At 42.3% G+C, this 20,058-nt stretch overlaps 1 protein-coding gene across 1 annotated transcript in view; it reads left to right on the top strand.

The window, feature by feature from the left end:
- Positions 1–20,058, top strand: part of KCNH1 (potassium voltage-gated channel subfamily H member 1) — a 337,006-nt gene that overhangs the window by 50,313 nt on the left and 266,635 nt on the right. Inside the window, exon 6 of the mRNA XM_087866022.1 lies at positions 3,642–4,115. Within this exon, the coding sequence (XP_087722148.1) occupies positions 3,642–4,115 (474 nt within the window). The remainder of the gene's footprint in view (positions 1–3,641; positions 4,116–20,058) is intronic.

Genomic DNA, 20,058 nt, shown 5'->3' with positions numbered 1-20,058 from the left:
GTCTTCTGTATATGCTCCTTTGTGAAATGACCCTTCGTGTCTTTTCCTCATTTTCCGATTGTATTGTCTTTTTTTTTTTTTATTGTTGAGTTTGGAGATTATATATTGTGAGTTATATATTCTAGATACTCTTTCTTTGTGGGATATGTGGTTTGCAGATATCTTCTCCAAGTCATAGTTTGTCACTTCATCCTCCTAATAGAGCATTCTGCTCTTGGTGGGTGGAAGTGTTTTATAAATGTTGACTAAATCCTGTTGGTTGAGGATGTTGTTGAGTGCTGCTATATCCTTGCTCATTTTCCGTCTGGTTGTTCTAGCAGAGGTTGAGAGAGGATAGTGTGGATTTGTCTGCTCCTCAGTTCTACCGGTTTTTGCTTTGCTTGTATTTAGAGCTCTCTGGTATACACGTCAGGGTTTCTAGGTCTTGGTGAATTGACCCTTTTATCATGATGTAAGATGCCTTTCTGTCTCTGTTGTTCAGCCGGGGTAATTTCTACTGTTTCCTCTGTCCCCTCCATTCTGCTGTTGAACCTATCCACTGAAATGCTTAAATTGGTTATTGTATTTTTGGTTCTAAAATTTACATTTGGGTCATCTTTATATTTTCTCTTCCTTTGCTGAGACTTTCTACTTCTTGGCTATTTCTGAGACTATTTTTTATCCATTTGTTTCAAGCATATCCGTAATTGCCTGTTCAAGCCTTTTTAGGATGGCTGTTTAAAAATCTTCATCAGATATTTCTGACATCGCTGTCATCCTGGTGTTGGTATCTATTAATTGTTTTTCATTCGAGATTTACCTGATTCTTGGTGTAACGCGCAATTTTTAAAAAAAATTTTTTTTAAAAGATTTTATTTATTTATTCGACAGAGAGAGACAGCCAGCGAGAGAGGGAACACAAGCAGGGGGAGTGGGAGAGGAAGAAGCAGGCTCATAGTGGAGGAGCCTGATGTGGGGCTTGATCCCGGAATGCTGGGATCATGCCCTGAGCCAAAGGCAGACGCTTAACCGCTGTGCCACCCAGGTGCCCCGTAACAAGCAATTTTTGCTAGAAACTTGGACATTTTGGATATTAAGTAATGAGACCCTGGATCTCCTTTAAACCTTTTGTTTTAAGTGCCTTCCTTTGATCTGGGCCTGGCAGAGGAAGGGGTAGGCATCCCCTCATTCCTCCACGTTGGGGTAGAAGTCCAGGTTTTTAACTCAGCCTCTGCTGACACCTGAGGGGCGCTCCTTGTTATCTTTGGGTGAGCGTGAGAGTTCCAGTGGCCTGTTGAGCTTACACTGGTCCCTCCCTGCCTTATGGGCAGACTTGGCTTCATGACTGCTGGGTGGACATGGAAGTCCAGGCTCCTCACTGGGCCTTTTCCAGCACTAGCCCTGTAGGGAGAAGGAGGAGGAGAAGGAGGTTGGGTGCTTTATTGCAGCCTTGAGATGGGGGAAACCTAGCTTCCTAGTAGCCTTTGCTGGCCTGGGTGGGAATGGGGCCAAGGCTTTTACTGTGCTGCTTAGCTGTGTTTGAGTGGTTATTACCTAAAAGTTTTCTGTCTTTTTAGGCTGCCCTTTTCCCAGTCCCTTTGCTACAGAGAGTGGGCTTTTGTTGGGACTTTTTGGGTCTGTACCCATGGGTCTTTCCAGGTGCCTGGCTTCTTCAGCTCTAAGTCTGGGAATGTCTGAGGCACAAAGAACGCCCAGAGAACCCCTCACTGTTATTCCGAGGCAGTGTGCTTTTTTCTCTCCACCTTTCAGAGTCTTAAGTTTGTGTTATACGCAGGGTCCAAGGCATTTAGTTGTACTTAGAGGAGGAATAGAGAAAAGTGTGTCTACTTTGATCTTTCTGGAAGTGGAAGTCCCATTTAGTTTACTGCCTTGAGATCTCAGGGCCCAAGCTTCTTTAATCACACTTGTATAAATTTCTTTTCATGGGGAGAGAACTTAAAATCCCAAGCCTAGAAGAGCTCTGTGCATTGGTGGAAGGGGTGGAAACAGTTCCCATACACGAAGATGCACATTGGGCACTCTGTGGATCTGGCTTTCTTTTACTCACCTTTTAAGGCCTGGGGTCAACCATAGAGGAGACAGGGATATTCAGATTATTTTATATTCACTAAGGGGTCTTTATCCTCTAGAGGAAAAAATAAGTTCCCAGGACAGAAGAGGAAGTTTCACCCAGAGATTTATAAGAACCTGTAAGTGGCCCAGAGGAGTAGCTCGGGATTGGGGGTGAGGATCGCTTCCAGCTTGGCCTGGCCTCTGAAAGTGTGGCTTTTTGCTTTTGACTACTGAGGGCGAAACCCATCTGTGATATTTTCTTGGAGCCAAGCTTCTCTGGACTTCATCCTTCATGAGTCAGCTTCCTTAAAAGCCCCTTCCTTAGGGAAGTGTAACCTCGACGTGGAATGGCATGTGTTTCTAATCCAGCTAGACCTAGTTGGGGATCTGGTTCCATCTTTTGCTAGCTGTATGACCTTGACATTCAGTCGTCCACTTAAAAACCATCCTGTGGTGCTGACTCTGGGCCAGCCACCATGCTGGGTTTGGGGATAAAGTCATGGGCACCTTTCATTGCTCCCTTTGCTTTACTTTCTGGGCATGAGCAAGTCATCAGCTGGTTTTACTTCAAAAATACATTAAAAAATTGGACTACTTTTCCTCATTCCCTCATCTCTTTCCCAGGTTGTTAGAGTAAGGTCCCTGATTCTGTTCTTCCTTCTAATCCTTTGCCTCAATTCATTATCTACACAGCAGCCAGGGTAATCTTTTAAAAACATGCACCAGATTAATATTCTTTTGTTAAACCCCTCTGGTTACGCTCAGACATACTGAGAATGAAGTCTAACCCTCCTCGTGGTCCACTAGGTCCTGGGTGGTCTGGTTTCCACTTTTCTGAGCTCATCTGGCGTCCCTTTCCCCCCATCCAGTGGGCTTCAGTCATGCCAGACTTCTCTCTCTGCCTGAGCACATCAAGCTTGTCCCACCCTGGGGCCGTTGCCGGTTCTGCTCTCTGCCTCGGATAATTTTCTGAACAAGTTTGAAAGGCTGGTTTCTGGTTGTCATTCATTCAGGTTTCAGTTCAAACGCTGTCCCTCCCCTGCTCCTCATGTCACATTCTAGCTAGTCGCCAGGTCCCCACCCTTGCCTCTTAGTTAGCTCTTACCATAATTTGAAATTATCTGGATTCGTCTCCTAGACCGAGCTCCACAAGAGCAGGCATCATGCTGTTTCCTTCATTGCTGTACATCCAGCGTCTAGAACAGTTCCTGCCACAGAACAGTAAATATTTGTTGAGTAAAGTTGCTTAATTCTCTGGGGCCTCAGTTTCTCCCTTGTTGCATAGAATAATAATTGGCTAACAGTACAAGGTTGTATTTAGAATTAAGTGAGATAAAACGTGTAGGTGAAGTACTTAGTACAATCCTTGGCTCACAATAAGCCAAATAATGGTTTGTCATTGTTTCCTTCCGATTCTTTATATTATAATGTTCATTTCCATTCTCCTACACTCCTCTAGTACCTGTTCTTGCTCCTAATGATCCATTTGGAGTGTCATGAGCATTCGTTGGCCAGTGGCGGATGCTGACTGGTTAGACGCTCGCGATGGAATCCTAACTTAGTTCTCTCTTGACCGTGTTTTTCTACAGGTTCTGCAGCTGGGCTCAGACATTCTTCCTCAGTACAAGCAAGAGGCACCGAAGACTCCCCCTCACATTATCCTACATTACTGTGTTTTTAAGACCACGTGGGATTGGATCATCTTGATCTTAACCTTCTACACAGCCATCCTGGTCCCTTACAACGTCTCCTTTAAGACCAGGCAGAACAACGTGGCCTGGCTGGTTGTGGATAGCATCGTGGATGTTATCTTTTTGGTGGACATTGTGCTGAATTTTCATACTACCTTTGTTGGACCAGCTGGGGAGGTGATCTCTGACCCCAAACTCATCCGCATGAACTACCTGAAGACGTGGTTTGTGATTGACCTTCTGTCCTGTTTGCCATATGATGTCATCAACGCTTTTGAGAACGTGGATGAGGTTAGTGCCTTTATGGGTGATCCAGGGAAGATTGGTTTTGCTGATCAGATCCCACCACCCCTGGAGGGGAGAGAGAGTCAGGTACATGCCTCAAATCTCAGACCTTGTTGTCATGTCTTGAAAGCTGAATAAATGTGGGTGGTCAAAAGAAGAGTAATTCCGTGGGTGGGAACTGGCATGGCTGATGTCTGGAACGGAGGGAGCATGCTTGATGGATAGTCTCGCCTGCTGTTTTCGTCCTTTGGAGGATTGGAGGCCCTGCATGTCTGTGAATGGATGTGGAAGAGACCAGAGGCTTCCCTCTTATTTCGCGTGGAGTGCAAGCCACTGGCTCAGGGGTGGTGGGGCTGCAGAAGCAGGCATGCATTGCCTCTGCATTTGGTGAATCTTTCACTTGGTATGCAATGGCTGAATGTCTCCCTATTAATTGTTCTAATTATGGGGATTTTTCTATCATCTGCTGCTGACCTTTGGCTGTTTCATAACTAATGAACTCCTGGCAACAGGGATGCTATTTTCCCCCCAAGTTTGCTTGCTATTTTTTTTTTTTTTTTTGGTAAGTGTTGGAAAAAGTAGTTGTTTCTTTGCTAAAATGAGTTTTGGCAGTGACCACTGGCATTCAGTGGTCCATACTCTCCCTTGCGTACATTTGCTGAGGTAGTCAGGCTATGGTCAAGTCCGGCCCTGTGACTAGGAGGGGTAGTACCATTGCTGGATTACGCTGCTTTGGATTGTTAGTCTTCCCATCAGTGGAAGGAATGAAAAGGAGACAAATGCTCCGTAAGTGTGTTGGAATTAGGACATGCTCAAATGGTCAGTGAACAGATGCCTGCGACATGTTGCCTAAGGAAGGGACCACTGGCCTGGTTCAAGTGATTTTCTCCTTTGAAAAAGTGAGGATGTCAAGTCATCACAGAGGAAAATGTCAGATTCTTATTCTTATTCTTAAATGTTCTATCGGAGTTGTTCTTCCTTCTTCCTACTGCCTAGTTGATGCTCCAAAAGGATGAAGATAAGGTAGTTTGTCTGGTAAATCTTCAGCCTCATAGAGCAGTGGGCCCTCACTGTCTTGGATTACAGAGGGTCCCAGAAGTCTCGGTCTGGCTAGGTGTTAACTGGGTGGGTAATTCAGGAAGCCATCTGGAAGTTGAGTTGAGGCAAGATTCACTGTCAGGGCTAGAGAGCTAGTGGGACTAGCCTTGAGATAATTGGAAGGAACAGCCAGCTCCCTGCCAAGACAAGATCTGGCCAGTGACTCTGTGACTTGCTGGTGACGTAATGATGCCTCCCAGCCTTCAGATCAGTATCAGTAGTAGGTGAGGACTCCAGCCCCTTCCTCAGTGAGAACCCAGCTACCTACCACTTCCCTCTCCAGAGAAGAGGAGCTGATGTTCAGATGCTCTAAACTCAGAACAACCCCTGCTTTTATCTATGTGGTGTGTTTTAATTTACTTTGAAATCGCAGGGAATAATGCTCTGGGTGGCTTGTGTGGATTTTGTAGGGGGATTGAATGAGTGAGACTGATCGCTTACAAGAACAAAACATCCCTAAAGTGAATGTTGGGATTCTTTAGTGTGAATCTGAGTACACATTGGGAATGATATTTTTCTCTGTGAGCCCATTTGTAGAAGATTTTATGTTAGTTGGTGAGGAAAATATCATTTTGGCTTAGATAACTCAACGGAATTATTTCAACCTAAAAAAGCTTCTTATACACATATGGGAAATGAAATTTAACTTAAAAAAAACCTCTCGGGTTTTTAAAATAAACCATTTGCTATTTAGAGCAATAGCATTGAAAATTTGCAGATAAATAGAACAGTTTTCCGGCTTCCACAGGTTCTTGTTAAACATTGGCAGAGCCATAAACACATTTGTAAATGTGTCAAGATTACCTTGTCCCTTAGCAAAACAGAGAGCCTCCCCTCAAGCACTGTGTATGTCACGTTGGAAGTCCTTTGCTATCAATTGTGAGTACCCCTGGTGTGGTTTCTGATTTCCACAGTCATGAAATAGGTTGGCAGATAGGAAAAATGCCAGTTATCCGTAGCTTTTTAGTTGGAAGGCGTTTAGCATCAAAGCTCTCATTACCATCTCTTGGTCATAAATAATATGAGTATTAGGGGACTGTTGTTATGATTTGCTTCCATAAAGACTTGATTTTACGTTTAGTAATTTCTTTTCAGGCTTTGGCTGACACCTAAAACAATGCCTTTTTGTAACATTTATTGTGATGTCGGGCAGTCAGTGCCAGGAAACTGAAGATTTGGCTTCTGGCCCTCTTGGTATCACCTGTTAGGACAGCTGGGACTTTGTGCATGCCATTTAGCCTCTGTGGATCAGTTTTCTTATCTACACCTTGGGGATCATGCTACCTTTCCTGCCTGAAGGCATGGCATTTGGGCAGTAGATTATTTGAGTTCCCTGCTAGCTGCAAAGTGAGTTTGGTGAGTTCTAAAATCTCATCTGCGTTCGTCTTACCTCCAGGAGTTAATGATAAAAACAAGAAGCCTAGCACTTTGAGCTCCTACCTGTAGTGGGGGTGGGAGGATGGTGGGATGGGATGAGGGTTCAGAGCCCAGGAGGACCATGAAGGTCATCCAGTTCAACCCTCTTAGCTCACAAATAAGGCAACAGACACAGGGGGGATGTGACTCACTCAAGATGACACAGCAAATCATATGGCTACGGCGATAATGAGTCCCCTTTTGACTCCTCTCTATTCTTCATGGTGACAGAGTGGATAACATAGGGACAAAACGCTGACGGACACAGTTGAGTCAAAACTGACCAAGAAGCTTCCAAAGTCTGTGGCAAAGCCCTTGGCCTGGTAGTGGGACGTTGGGCACTGTGTACAGGAGGTGGGGCTCTGCACTTCCCCCAGAGCAGCCATGTTGGTAATGAGATAGGCAGTTTAGCACGCTCACGGAGGGACAGACCCCGCATGGTTTTCCAGGCATAGGCCTTTGTTGAAAGGCACCATTAAATTAGTGGGAATGGAAGGTTGGTGGGGCTTAGAGGAGGTTGGAGAGGCCATGAAGGGTGCCCCAGTTGTTGATCCTGGGTATGGCTGGGTGAGAGAATTCCGATGAATTGTTTCCCATCCACTGCCTGCTGTCTCCTTGGCCATGCTCTGTTGCAGAGTTGCTCATCTAAGATTGCAACTCCCTCTGCTCTAGTCCCTTTCTTTGGGAGAGTGTGGGGAAGAAAAAAAATTATTGACTCATTTTTCATAAAAAAATACATGGAGCTGAATCCTCTCGGGTGTCCTCCTAATTATCCCAATGGATTTGTGTCCTAGTGGAGACCACCAAAGAAGAGAGGAATGTGCGGTGGTGGCTTTGCCATCTGTGTGTGTGTCGGGAGCGGGGGCTGGGGTGTGGGTGTGGGGTGGGGGCTCTTGAAGTGAAAGGACTAGATCCACCCAAGGCTTGGGTCAAGAAAGAACCGGGTTAAATTGCTAATGCCAGCAATTGTGAATTCAGTCCTGTGGATGTCGCCCACCTCCGTGATTTAAGCCACACAAACGATCCCTTTGGACTCAACTTGTTTCACTTATGTAGATGGCCCACATTTGCGTCATTCTCCAGTCTGTTGGTCATAATCTGTTTTGGAGGCTGTTTGGGAATATGTTTGCACATTAGTTAAGCTGGTGAGAGGACAAAAGGTCTGGAAACCGGGTGAACTGAAGCTTGCCATAGGTCTGCTGAAGCAAAAGCCAGATGAGTCTTTCTCAAGCGCTTAGCGGATTACTGGCCGGGTGCTTCATGGATTAAAGATGGAATTATTATTCACAAAACATATTCCCTTTCCCCAGGAAGCCTTCTTGCCTCCTGCCATTGGAGTGTGGAAGTGCCCGGAGGTGAATGGAGCCAATCAGGCTACCTCCCAGGTCACAGTTCTGGCGCCTTCCATCCCTGGCTCTGTATGTGACCTTGGACAGCAGCTGGTGGTGTTGACACAGCTGACCCTTGCCAAGAGCCTGCTCTCACAGGAGATGCTCCCCGTAGAGCAGAACAGGAGCAAGGAGTGGAAAGATGAAGAGTATTGACAACGGCTTCCCTTTAGCTAGGGCGTTAAACTTTCTAAAACACTTCACACAGAGGTTCTTTATTCTAATTCTTCTGTGGCAAGTCCCTCCGCCAGCCAGCTGTGCAAACTTGTGCAAGCGTTTCAGCTCCCTGGACTTTGTTTGCCTCACCTGCAAGAGGGGTCCATCCCAGCTCCAACCTTGAGGACCCTGGGCGACTATTATCCCAGCGTTGCTGCTGAGGGGAAAGGGCCCGGCTGTCCAGGCAACGAAGCTGGGCTTCAAGCTTCTGATTCTCAGCCTGACTTTCTCTCCAGGCAGGTCATGCTGCCTCATCACAGAATCTCGAGCCAGAGTGAACCAAGCTGTGCGTTTTAGTTCCCGAGTCCCCCTTTCTGAATTGTTCCCTGGCACGGTCACTTCCGCTCTCCTCTTACATGGCCGACAGGTGAGAAGTTTGAGTGGCCGGCGTGGGTAAGCCTCCACGAAGGTTGCTGGTCTGTGTGTACAGGGCAGGACAGTGAGTGTGAAGGTCAGAAGTGACTCCCCCCCCCCCACCGCCCCCACTTCTCTCTCCTTGGCAGATGGGCTCCCCTCTACTTTCTCCTAGGTTCACTGTTCCTGGCTCTTCCAGGCTTTCCCTGATGCCGAAAGCAAATTGGACCCCCGCGGGTTGCTCATCCCGTTAATTGGTGGTTGTCAGTCCTAATCTGTAGTTTTGATTTAGGTGGATGGACACAGGTGACTCCTCTGCTGTCAGCTGAAAGTCACAAGGTGACCTGGAATTTGCTTCCCTATAGAGTCCCAGCCATAGAGGCCATGTCCATGGTTTGTAGTAGCACTTAACATTAAGAATTATTCAGAGCAATTCTAGGTTCATAGAAAAATGGAACAAAGAGCACAAAGACCACAGTTTCCCTATCATGGACATCTTGCATTAGTGCGGTACATTGATGACAGCAATACTGATACATTCTTATTAGCTTAAGTTCATCGTGAACGTTAGGACTCACTCTGTAGAATACATCGTAAGGGTTTTTGCAAATTGTTAATGACAGAGCTCCATCATTAAGTGTCATACATAATGTTCCACTGCTCTAAACATCTCTGTGCTCCACCTGTTCATCCCACCCTCCTCCCCAACCCCTGGCGACCACTGATCTTTTTACTGTCTCTGTAATTTTGCCTTTTCGAGAATGTCATATAGTTGGAATCATACAATCTGTAGCCTTTCCAGGTTGGCTGCTTTCACTTGGTGATATGTATTTAAGGCTCCTCCGTGTCTTTTCATGGCTTGATAGCTCATTTCTTTTCATTGCTTAGCAATATTCTGTTGAGTGGATGTACCATAATCTTTTCAGTAATAGCAATTAAAAAAAATTACTGAAAGCCATTGCTTATTCAAGCCTGATCAGTTGAGGCCTTGTCTGGGATTTCCTCCTCCTCTGGGTCTCTTGGACATGGAGAGCAGACAGGAGCTGAGACACTGGTGCGCAGACTGGCTTCCGGCCTGTGCTGTCTCCTGGGTAAAAACTGACAACGTTTAGCACAAGTTGTTAGTCTGTTACTGTGACAGACAGCAAAATGATCGTGCATTATACTTCCCTCACATTTCAGACTCTTTTCTTTGGCATTTCTCTCTTTTATTTTGGAGCCATTTCTACATCTGATTTTGGCAAACGCAAGAGGACACAAGCAGACACACTATAGTTTTTATCCCCGTGTCTCGTTAGGGGCAGGAAGTGCTGCTGATGGGTGTGTTTCTCTTTTGACGGCCTGCCGTGGTGGCCAGGGGCCGAGGTCCCATCTCAGTAATGTTCCCGATGTTGCCACTGTCCCCATGCTGGCAATGCTGTTGTCTCCCCCATCTTACCCACCAGGGGAATCCAGCTGAGATCTTTCCCTCTTATTTTTATTTATTTTTAAAATCATTCTTCTTCCAAACTTGTGCTCATAGCATGTGAAGGACCATGGAGGTCCTGGGAGCAAACTAGACTCAAGCCACCCTGCATCATTTCTCAACGCTTCCCTACTGTCTGTTCTCTCCCAGCCTCCATTCTAGCCAACCCAAGTCCTGCTTCTCTTCTAATTCTCCACCAACTTTTCTTGGTACCTCTTTAAGGTTGTTCCCTCTTTAAAGAGATCTTACTGACTGGGGTGCTAGGGGATGAGAATACAGCTCTTCAAAGCTTGCAGTCTGGTGGGGGTCACAGGTAAATGACAGTGGTGGAGAATGTGAGAGGTGCTGTTCCAGGGCTCAGTTCAGGGTGTTATGGCTTACTAACGGGGAGTACTTAGCCTAGCGAGAGAATACAGGAAGGCCTCCTGGAGGAGATGAGGCGAGTTAGTTTGGTGAGGTGTAAGAAGGGTGTTCTTGAAAGAGGAGAGAGCATATGCAGAGGAGTTCGCTCTTAGGGCCGAACAAGCATTCACTGTGTCCAAAGCCAAGTCAGCACTGGGGGAGGGAGGCAAGATCCAGTGTTAGAATCTCAGAGTCTTGCCAAAGAGTTTACATTTTATCATGTGGTCAAAAAGAAACCATTAAGGGTTTCCATTAGATGTGTGCCATGATCTGACTTTGATTTTGAAGGTGTATGCAGGCAGCAGTGGTGAGAATGAGAGGAAAATGTCGCAGGTCTCCCCTCCTCTAGTTCCCTTGAGTCCACAGCGCTTAGGCTGTTCTCTCCGCCACTGCACCGAAGCAACACCACCTCTCTGCCCCAGATCTCCTGATCCTCTGGCCCTCACTCTTAATGCCTGGCCAAGCCCCCACCCTGAACCCTGATTGGACCCAGTTCTCTGGCTCCTCTGGGCTGTGCTCCAGTGCCTCACTGTCAATGGAGAACTCCATCACCATGTAGACCCACCCTTAGTACACGTGGGATGCTTACTGTGTTTCTCCAGGCACTGCCCTCCAAGGCAGGTCCTTTGTTCCCCCAACCCATTCAGGTCTGGCTGTCACCTCCACCCCTGCTCTGAGCCTTGCTCATAAATCAAGTGACTGTGCATATGGAGGACTCTGTTATTATGTTCCATTGGTTTATCTATTCTTAACTCCTTTACCGCACTGTGTTAATTAGCATAGTACTATAGTAAGTATTAGAATCAGTTACCTGGGTTCTTTTGTTTCAAGACGGCCAAAGAGCCTTTGTATAGCCAAATAAATTCTAGATTTGGCTTGCCAGTTTCCACCTAAACCCCAAAAACTTGTTGGGATTTTGGTTGGAATTACATTAAATCTAAAAACCAGTTTGGAGAGGGGAGCCTGGGTGGCTCAGTTGGTTAAGCTTCTGACTCTTGGTTTTGGCTTAGGTCCTGATCTCATAGGTTGAGATTGAGCCCCGACTGGGGCTCTGTGCTCAGCGGGAGTCTGCTTGGGTAGTCTCCTCTTCTGCCCCTTCCACCATTCACATGCGTGCTTTCTCTCAAATAAATAAATAAAATCTTAAAAAAAAAACAATTTGGAGAGAATGGAAGTCTTAATTATTGAGTTTTCCAAATGTTGACCATAGAATATCCATTTATTTGGGTCTTCTTTAATTATCACTATATTAACAAAATATTCTTAACAATATTTGCTGCCATTCTTTTTTGTTCTTGCTGTTAAACTTATTCCTAGACACCTGGTATTTTTGGCACTCTGTAAATGGCTGGCTTCATTTCCCATTTGTTTTCTGCTGGTTTAAAGTGTTTTTTGTTTATTGATTTTACAGCAGAGTTACCCCCAATTTGCTTATTAATTTGAAGGTTTTTTAGGGTATTTAGAATTTTTTACATGCACAATCATGTCTTTATGAATAAAAACTATTTAATTTTTTTTCCTCTGCAAAATCTATACCTTTATTTCTTTTTCTTAGTCCTGTCTGGGATCAACAATATAATGTTGAATAGAAGTGGGTACAGTAGACGTCCTTCTCTTATTTTTAATCTCAGGGGGAATATGTTCAGTGTTTCAGCATCAAGTATATTGTTGACTTTAGTTGTGTGTAAATACTCTCTGTTAGATTAAGGAAGATCTCTTATATTCCTGGTTTTCCGAGAATTTTTGCCATTAACGGGTTTTGAATTCTACCAAATACTTTCCTGCGTTTGTTGAGATAAAATGTTTTTCCTCCTTTAATTTATTAATGTGGTGAATTATACTGATTGACTTTTTAAAGAAAGATTTATTTATTTATTTGAGAGAGAGAAAGAGAGTGTGTGTGTGTGTGAGAAAGCACAAACAGGGGGAGTGGCAGAGGGAGAGGGAGAAGCAGGCTCCCCACTGAGCAGGGAGCCAGATTCAGGGCTTGGTCCCTGGGATCATGACCTGAGCTGAAGGCAGAGGCTTAGCTGACTGAGCCACCCAGGTGTCCTGTTGATTAACTTTTGAATGTTGAATTATCGCTGAATTCCTAGAATAAACCCTAGTTGGCCATGATGTCTTGTACTTTTTTACATAACTGTAAATTATTTTGTAATATTTTATTTAGGAATTTAGCATTTATGTTCATGAAGGTGTTGGCCTTTAATAATTTTTTTGTGTGATATCCTTGTTAGGTATATACAGGGAAGTGTATCTTCTATCACTATTCTCTGAAAGAATTTGTATAAGATGGGACTATTCAGACATATAGGAATATAGGGCCATTCAGGTATTCTTTTTTTTTTTTTTCTTGTGTCAGTTTTGCATTGTTAAAGATTTGGCCATTTCATCTAGTGTGTCAAATGTATTGGCAAAAAGTTATACATAGTATGTGTGTTTTTTTTTTTAATGTTGTATCTATAATGTTTTCTTTCCCTTTATTCTTCATTGGTCATTTGTATCTTCTCTCTGTTTATCTTGGTAGAGTTTTCTCAATTATAGTAATCTTTTCAAAAAACCAACTTTTGGCTTTGTTAATTGTTAAATGTCTGTTTTCTATTTCATTGATTTTTGCTCCTATTTGTATGTTTTCTTTGTTCTACTTTTCTGGGGCATTAAGTTTACTAGATTCCACCTCCCCAAAGCAAAAATTAATAGACATAAACAATTCCATAATCAAAGTTGAAGTCTGCATATACCCCTTTCTCAGTAACTGATAGAACAAGCAGACAAAATATTGAGTAATTACAGATAATTTTTTAAAGCTCTATCTACTTGACCTAATTAGCCTATAGGGAATAAACACTTAACAACTTCAAAATACATATTTTTTTGGAATTTCATATAAAATATTTACCAAAATAGACCAGATACTGAACCGTAAAGGAAGTCTCAACAAAATTCAAGGATTGAAATCATATAGTGTACTTTCTTACCACTGAGAAATTAACCTAGAAATCAGTAATAAAAAGATTAGTAGGAAATTACCACCATTTGCATTCCTGCCAACTGTGCATGAATGTTCCTTTTTCTCCACATCCTTACCAACCCTTGTTATTTCTTTCTGATAGTAGCCATTCCGACGGGTGTAAGGTGATATATCTCATTATGGTTTTGATTTGCATTTCCTTGATCGTTAGTATGTTGAGAATCTTTTCATGTATCTATTGGCCGTCAGTGTATCTTCTTTGGAATAATGTCTGTTCAGGCTCTATGCCTATTTTTAATCGAATTATGTGGGGTTTTTTTGGTGTCGAATTGTAGACGTTCTTTATGTATTTTAGTTCTTAGCCCCTTAATGGATATATCGTTTGCATTTATCTTCTCCAAGGAGTAGGTTGCTTTTTCATTTTGTTAATGGTTTCTTTCACTGTGCAAAAGCTTTTTATTTTAATGTAGTCCCAATAGTTTATTTTTGCTTTTTTCCCTCCTGCCTGAGGAGACATATCTAGAAAAATGTTGCTGAGGCTGATGTCGAGATTACTGCCTGTGTTTTCTCCTAGGAGTTTTATGGTTTGATGTCTCACACTTAGGTCTTTAATCTATTTTGAGTTTATTTTTGTGTCGGGTGTAAGAAAGTGGTCTACATGCATTTCTTTTGCATGTAGCTGTCCAGTTTTCCCAGCACCATATGTTGAAGAGACTTTCTTTTTTCCACTGTATATGATTGCCTTCTTTGTCATAGATGAATTGACCGTATAAGCATGGGTTTATTTATGGGGCTCTCTATTCTGTTCATTGATCTATGTGTCTATTTTTGTGCTAGTACCATACTGTTTTGATTATTATAGATAGCTTTGTAGTGTATCTTGAAATCTAGGATTGTGATGTCTCCAGCTTTGTTGTTCTTTCTCAAAATTGCTTTGGCTATTCAGGGTCTTTTGTGGTTCCATACACATTTTAGGACTATTTGTTCTAGTTCTGTGAAAATGCTAGTGGTATTTTGATAGGGGTTGCACTGAATCTGTAGATCGCTTTGGGTAGTAGGGACATTTTAACAATTCCTCCAATCCGTGAGCATGAAATATTTTCCACTTGTTTGTGTCGTCTTTAATTTCTTTCATCAGAGTTTTATACTTTTCAGAGTACAGGTCATTCGCCTTCTTGATTAAGTTTGTTCCTGGGTATTTTATTCTTTTTGGTGCAGTTGTTAATGGAATTGTTTTCTTAAATTCGGTTTTTGCTACTTCGTTATTGGTATGTAGATAAACAATAAATTTCTGTATATTAATTTTGTATCCTGCAACCTTACTGAATTCATTCATCAGTACTAATAGTTTTTTTAGTAGAGTCTTTAGGGTTTTTATGTATAGTCTTGTGGCCTTATTTTTAAAGAATATCTCTTGTAAATAGATAGCAAAGGATTGGGTCTTTTTTTATTTTTTGAAAATCTGGTCCATCAATAATTGTCTTGTAACTGGAACACGTAGTCCACTTTCTTTTGTCACTCTTGTTGCTGTCATTGGGTTTTAGTCTGTCATCTTGCTATTTATTTTCTCTTTCTCATACTTGTTTTTTTTTTTTGGTTCCTATTTCCGTTTTTCCCACCTTCTTGGGATTAATTATTTGTTTATTATTCCACTTAATTTCCCAACTTAGCTTTTTAGTCGTATATATTTTATTATTCTTTTAGTGCTCACCCTAGAGATTACAACTGCATTCTCTGCATATTAAAAGCTATTTAAATTAGTACTTTTACCCTTTCTCAAACTACGTAAGATCTTTACAGTAGTTTAATTCTGTTTAACCTCCTTTTTGCCCTTTGTGCTATTTTTGTTATACACATACAGGTCTTTGTTATCATTCTTGTTTTAAATTGTCAATACTCTTTTATATTTATTCATATGTTTTTCACTCTTCTTTTTAGTTTCATAGTTTTGGGAGGGGAATCAATTTCTTTCAGCCCAAGCATCTGTTTTCATTCTTTTTCACAGTACAGTTCTTTCAGTGATGATTTTTTTAAATCATTTGTTTGAAAACATCTTTATTTGGATTATTTTTGCAAGGTGTAAAATTATAGGCTTGCTTTTTTATTTTTAAACCTTCTAGCAGTGTAAATATGTTATTGCTTCTGATGAGAATTCAGATGTCATTCTATTGTTGTTCTCCTGAATGTGAATTGTCTTATTTTCCTCTGCTTCTTTTATTTATTTATCTTCAAATTTTTATTTAAATTCTAGTTAGTTAACGTGTAGTGTAATAGTGGTTTCAGGAGTAGAATTTAGTGATTCATCACTTACATACCACACCCAGTGCTCATCGTGACAAACACCCTCCTCAGTGCCCGTCACCCATTTAGCCCACTGTCCACCCACCTCCTTCCATCATCCCTCAGTTTGTTTTCTATTGTTAAGAGTCTTTTATGGTTTGTTTCCCTCTCTCTTTTTTCCTTCCCAAATGCTCACCTGTTTCGATTCTTAAACTCCGCATATAAGTAAAATCATGTGGTATTTGTCTTTCTCTGACTGATTTATTTCACTTAGCATAATACACTAGCTCCATCCATGTTATTGCAAATGGCAAGATTTTATTCTTTCTGATGGCTGAGTAATTTTCCACGGTGTGTGTGTGTGTGTGTGTGTATGTGTGTGTATCCCACATTTTCTTTATTCATTCATCGGTCAGTGAACATTTGGGCTCTCTCTGTAGTTTGGCTATTGTTAATCATGCTGCTATAAATATCAGGGTGTATGTACCCCTTCAAATCTGCATTTTCGTATCCTTTGGGTAAATTCCTCTGCTTCTTTTAAAATTTCCTGTATATTTTTTGTTTTTAACATTTTGACCATTAAGTTCCTGGGTTGGGTTTTGTTGTTGACTATATTTCACATGTCTCTTATGGGTATGTTCTGTTCTCTTTTCATCTATGATTCAGGTTGACTAATTTTTATTGACCTATATTCAAATTCACTAATCCTATTTCTGCTGTAACCAGTCTGCTGTAAATCTGTCTGATTAATTTAAAATATAGGTTTTTTTTCCCCCCAGAATACTCATTTGATCCTTTTTTCTCCCCTTTTGTAACAGGTTGAGATATAATTCACATACCACACCATTCACCCATTTAAAGTGTACAAGTCAGTGGTTTTTAGTATATTCTCAGAGTTGTGCAACCATCACCTGAATCAATTTTAGAATATTAAAAAATTTTTAATCATGGTAAATACACATAACGTAAAATTTACCACCTGAGCCATTTTTAAGTATACAGCTCAGTGGCGTTAGGACATTCCCATTGTCTTGCTACCATCACTACCATTCATCCACAGAACTCTTTTCGCCTTGCAAGACTAAAACTCTGTACCTATTAAACAATAAATCCCCATCCACCCCCGTAAATACAGGTTTTATATGTATTAACTTCTGACTCTTGATGGAGTCTGAGACACAGAGATGTTGGTGCCGTTATTGGAAAGCACATAGCTAGTGAGAGGCAGAACAGATCTTGTCTTCCCAGTTGAGGTTCCAAAAGTATTGAAATGTTTGGATGATGACTTGTTTAACCTTGAGTTCACTACAGCCTCAGGGCCCAATTTAGCTTAGATGATTGTGGCTTTTATTTGAATTATCTAGCCCATACCAATAACAGCATCCATGGCCACATTTGTAGGAAAGGGAGTCTGAAGGATACGGAAACTATACTAAAGGGTTTTGAGAATTAGACCTTCTTGGGGAATTAGTATCCTATGGGTTTCTCCAAGTACAGGAAATCTCTGTGGATAAGACAAGGTTTGAGGATTAGCTGAAGTGTATCTCAAGGTGTTGGTTAGGAGGCAAGAGAGCATTGCCTGTCTGATGGTGGAGGCCTTTGTAAGAACTCATGACTAAGCCTTCCTTTAAGAAGTAGTAGTTTTTGGGTGCATGTGTTCTTACCCTCCTAATATGTTGAAAGGTTTTGAAGGCAAAAGTAATACTTAGTGCTCATTAATTGACAACATGAGTGTCCACATATTTGAATTAGAGCATCTAAGAAGCACTTGTTTTAGGTTGAATGAGAAGCTCCCCAGTAGAGTGATACGAGATGGTCAGAAAAGTCTCTTACAAATATCATCTCTCCCACTAGCCTGCTTAAAATTCTGACTTTTTTTTTTTCTCCTTGTTATTTGTTCTATGTTTTCTTATTAAGCAGAGTAACAAATCAAAACAGTTGTAATTGTGATAGTAGTGGTAGGGGGCTGGTCTCTCATGACCTTTGGTGAGGAAGAGAGGAGTGTGTGCTCCGCTGTCAGACCGTGGCCTTATGGGGTGAGGGCCTACTGTGGAGTTTCCGGAAGCATGGCTTTCGCCAGAGACATGGATGATGGTGCCAGAGATGGGCTGTCTGCTTCCCAATGGTCCAAAGACGAACTGGCAGAGATGGTGCAGGTAGTGAATGTAGATTCAGGCATGCTATAAATAGAATGCCAGGTCCATGTGGGGCGATGTAGGAACGAGACATGAAGCCTCATTGAAAGGAAACGTAAAGAAAAAATAGGGAATAAAGAGTACTAAGCAACAGAAAAGACTTGCATTTTTAGTTACAATTTTATATAACCACATTTCTTTGAAAGGGATGTATATAAATGAAAGGCTTCTATTTGAATAGAAAAAGCAACAAAAAACATGGCAACACTTAGAGGAAAGAATGGGACCTTGTACATAATGTCATTTTCAGTGTTTTACAGAGCCCCTTACGTCTTATTCCAATAAAAGTGTTTTGTTTTGTTTTTTAAAGCAGGCACTAGAACAGATGAGAGAGTAAATGTGACTGTGTTTTGTGCTCTTTGGGAAAAGGTATGACAGAAATATACCTCTATTTATTCACCGGGTATTGATTGAACAGCACCAGAAATAGAGCTCTGTGTTCAGTGCTTTGGGAATTTTAGAGGAAATAAAATGGTTTCAGGTTGAGGGTTTTGAGCCAGGTCTGCAGGAAAGGTATAGCCGGGAACTGGCAGGTAGAATTGTCAGTTGGCCAAACAGCGTAACTTCATGATGAAATAACCAGCTGCCTCTTTGACTCTGTCTCTGACTAGCTGTGTGACCTTGAGCACATTAGTTATCCTCTCTAAACCTTGGTGTTTTGTTTCTTAAAGATTTTATTTATTTATTAGTCAGAGAGAGAGCACAAGCAGGGGGAGTGGCAGGCAGAGGAAGAAGCAGGCTCCTCGCTGATCAAGGAGCCTGAGGCAGGACTCCATCCCAGGACCCTGGGATCATAACCTGAGCCAAAGGCAGATGCTTAACCAACTGAGCCACCCAGGCGCCCTTAAACCCTGGTGTTCTTATCTTTAATGAGGGCAGTGTCTATCTTGCAGGGTGTTGTGGGGATTAAATTAGGTAATGTGTATAGATTAGTGCAGTGCTGGCATGTCGCCAGCACTTAGTAACTAGTACTGCTATTCCTATTGTTGTTGTTAGCCCAGGAGATGTTCTAAAAGAGTAATGATTATTTCCCTCAGGAAGATTCTTTTTTTTTTTTAATGATTTTTTATTATATTATGTTAGTCACCATACAGCACATCCCCGGTTTCCGATGTAAGGCTCGATGATTCATTAGTTGCGTATAGCACCCAGTGCACCATGCAATACCTGCCCTCCTTACTACCCATCACCGGCCTATCCCATTCCCCCACTCCCCTCCCCTCTGAGGCCCTCAGTTTGTTTCTCAGAGTCCATAGTCTCTCATGTTTCATTCCCCCTTCTGATTACCCCCCTTTCTTTATCCCTTTCTTCCCCTACCGATCATCCTAGTTCTTATGTTCCATAGATGAGAGAAATCATATGATAGTTGTCTTTCTCTGCTTGACTTATTTCACTTAGCATTATCTCCTCCAGTGCCGCCTCATGAAGATTCTTGGCCCTGGGAAGTATTGCTGTTGGGAAGCTCGTCTTTACTCCTGAGCACATAGGTTTGAACCATCCGATGACCATTCATACCCCACCCTTCATGGAGCCTTGGCCAAAAATGAGAGGCCCCAGTCGCAAGAGAGATTTTGCATAGATTTTGCATAGAGGTCTCAAGGCCAGACCAGAACAGCCATGCTGACGGCTCACTCTGCTTTCTGGATCTGAGCACCGTCTGATTGCACATGAAAATCATCTCGGTTGCCTGTTGAAAATACGTATGCTCAGGCTCCACTCCAGTGTGTTGATCCTCTGTTCCACAAACTCGTATTTTTAACATTCTCCTCTGTTGGTTCTTCTGGGGCCATCCTAGCTCCAGACTAGCATTTGGAGTCACCTCAGACCATTTGGAAACTTTCCTAATGGGCTGGGAGTGGCCTTACCTGCGTGTTCCCTGTTTCCCTGGATCTTGGAATGTCTTTGAACGTTGACCTGCCGCTGCCTTGGCTATCCTCCTCTCTCACAGCCATGCCTTCTCTAAGTTCTTGAAGCCTGCGCTAACCCCCATATTTGAATCAGCAAACATTTACTAAGCTCCAGAGAGGCAAGGTGTGCAAACAAAGCAGAACGAATTCTTGTTTCTTTTGCTTTTTGTGCATTGCTCTGTGACACATACCTCTTCAGACTCTAGTGATGATAATAATTATTCCATAAAAAATATAGCTCCTGTTTATTGGGCACTTACCATGTGAGAGGATTGTCCTGAGCTAAGTGCTTGATGCCTCTCATCTCATTTTATTTTCACAGTTCAGTGAAGACGACT

This window comes from Ursus americanus, chromosome 2 (assembly GCF_024610735.1).
Source record: "Ursus americanus isolate L20-20 chromosome 2, mUrsAme1.1.p, whole genome shotgun sequence".
NCBI lineage: Eukaryota > Metazoa > Chordata > Mammalia > Carnivora > Ursidae > Ursus > Ursus americanus.
The sequence above is the reverse complement of the archived record's forward strand: the minus strand, read 5'-3'. Positions and strand labels throughout refer to the sequence as shown.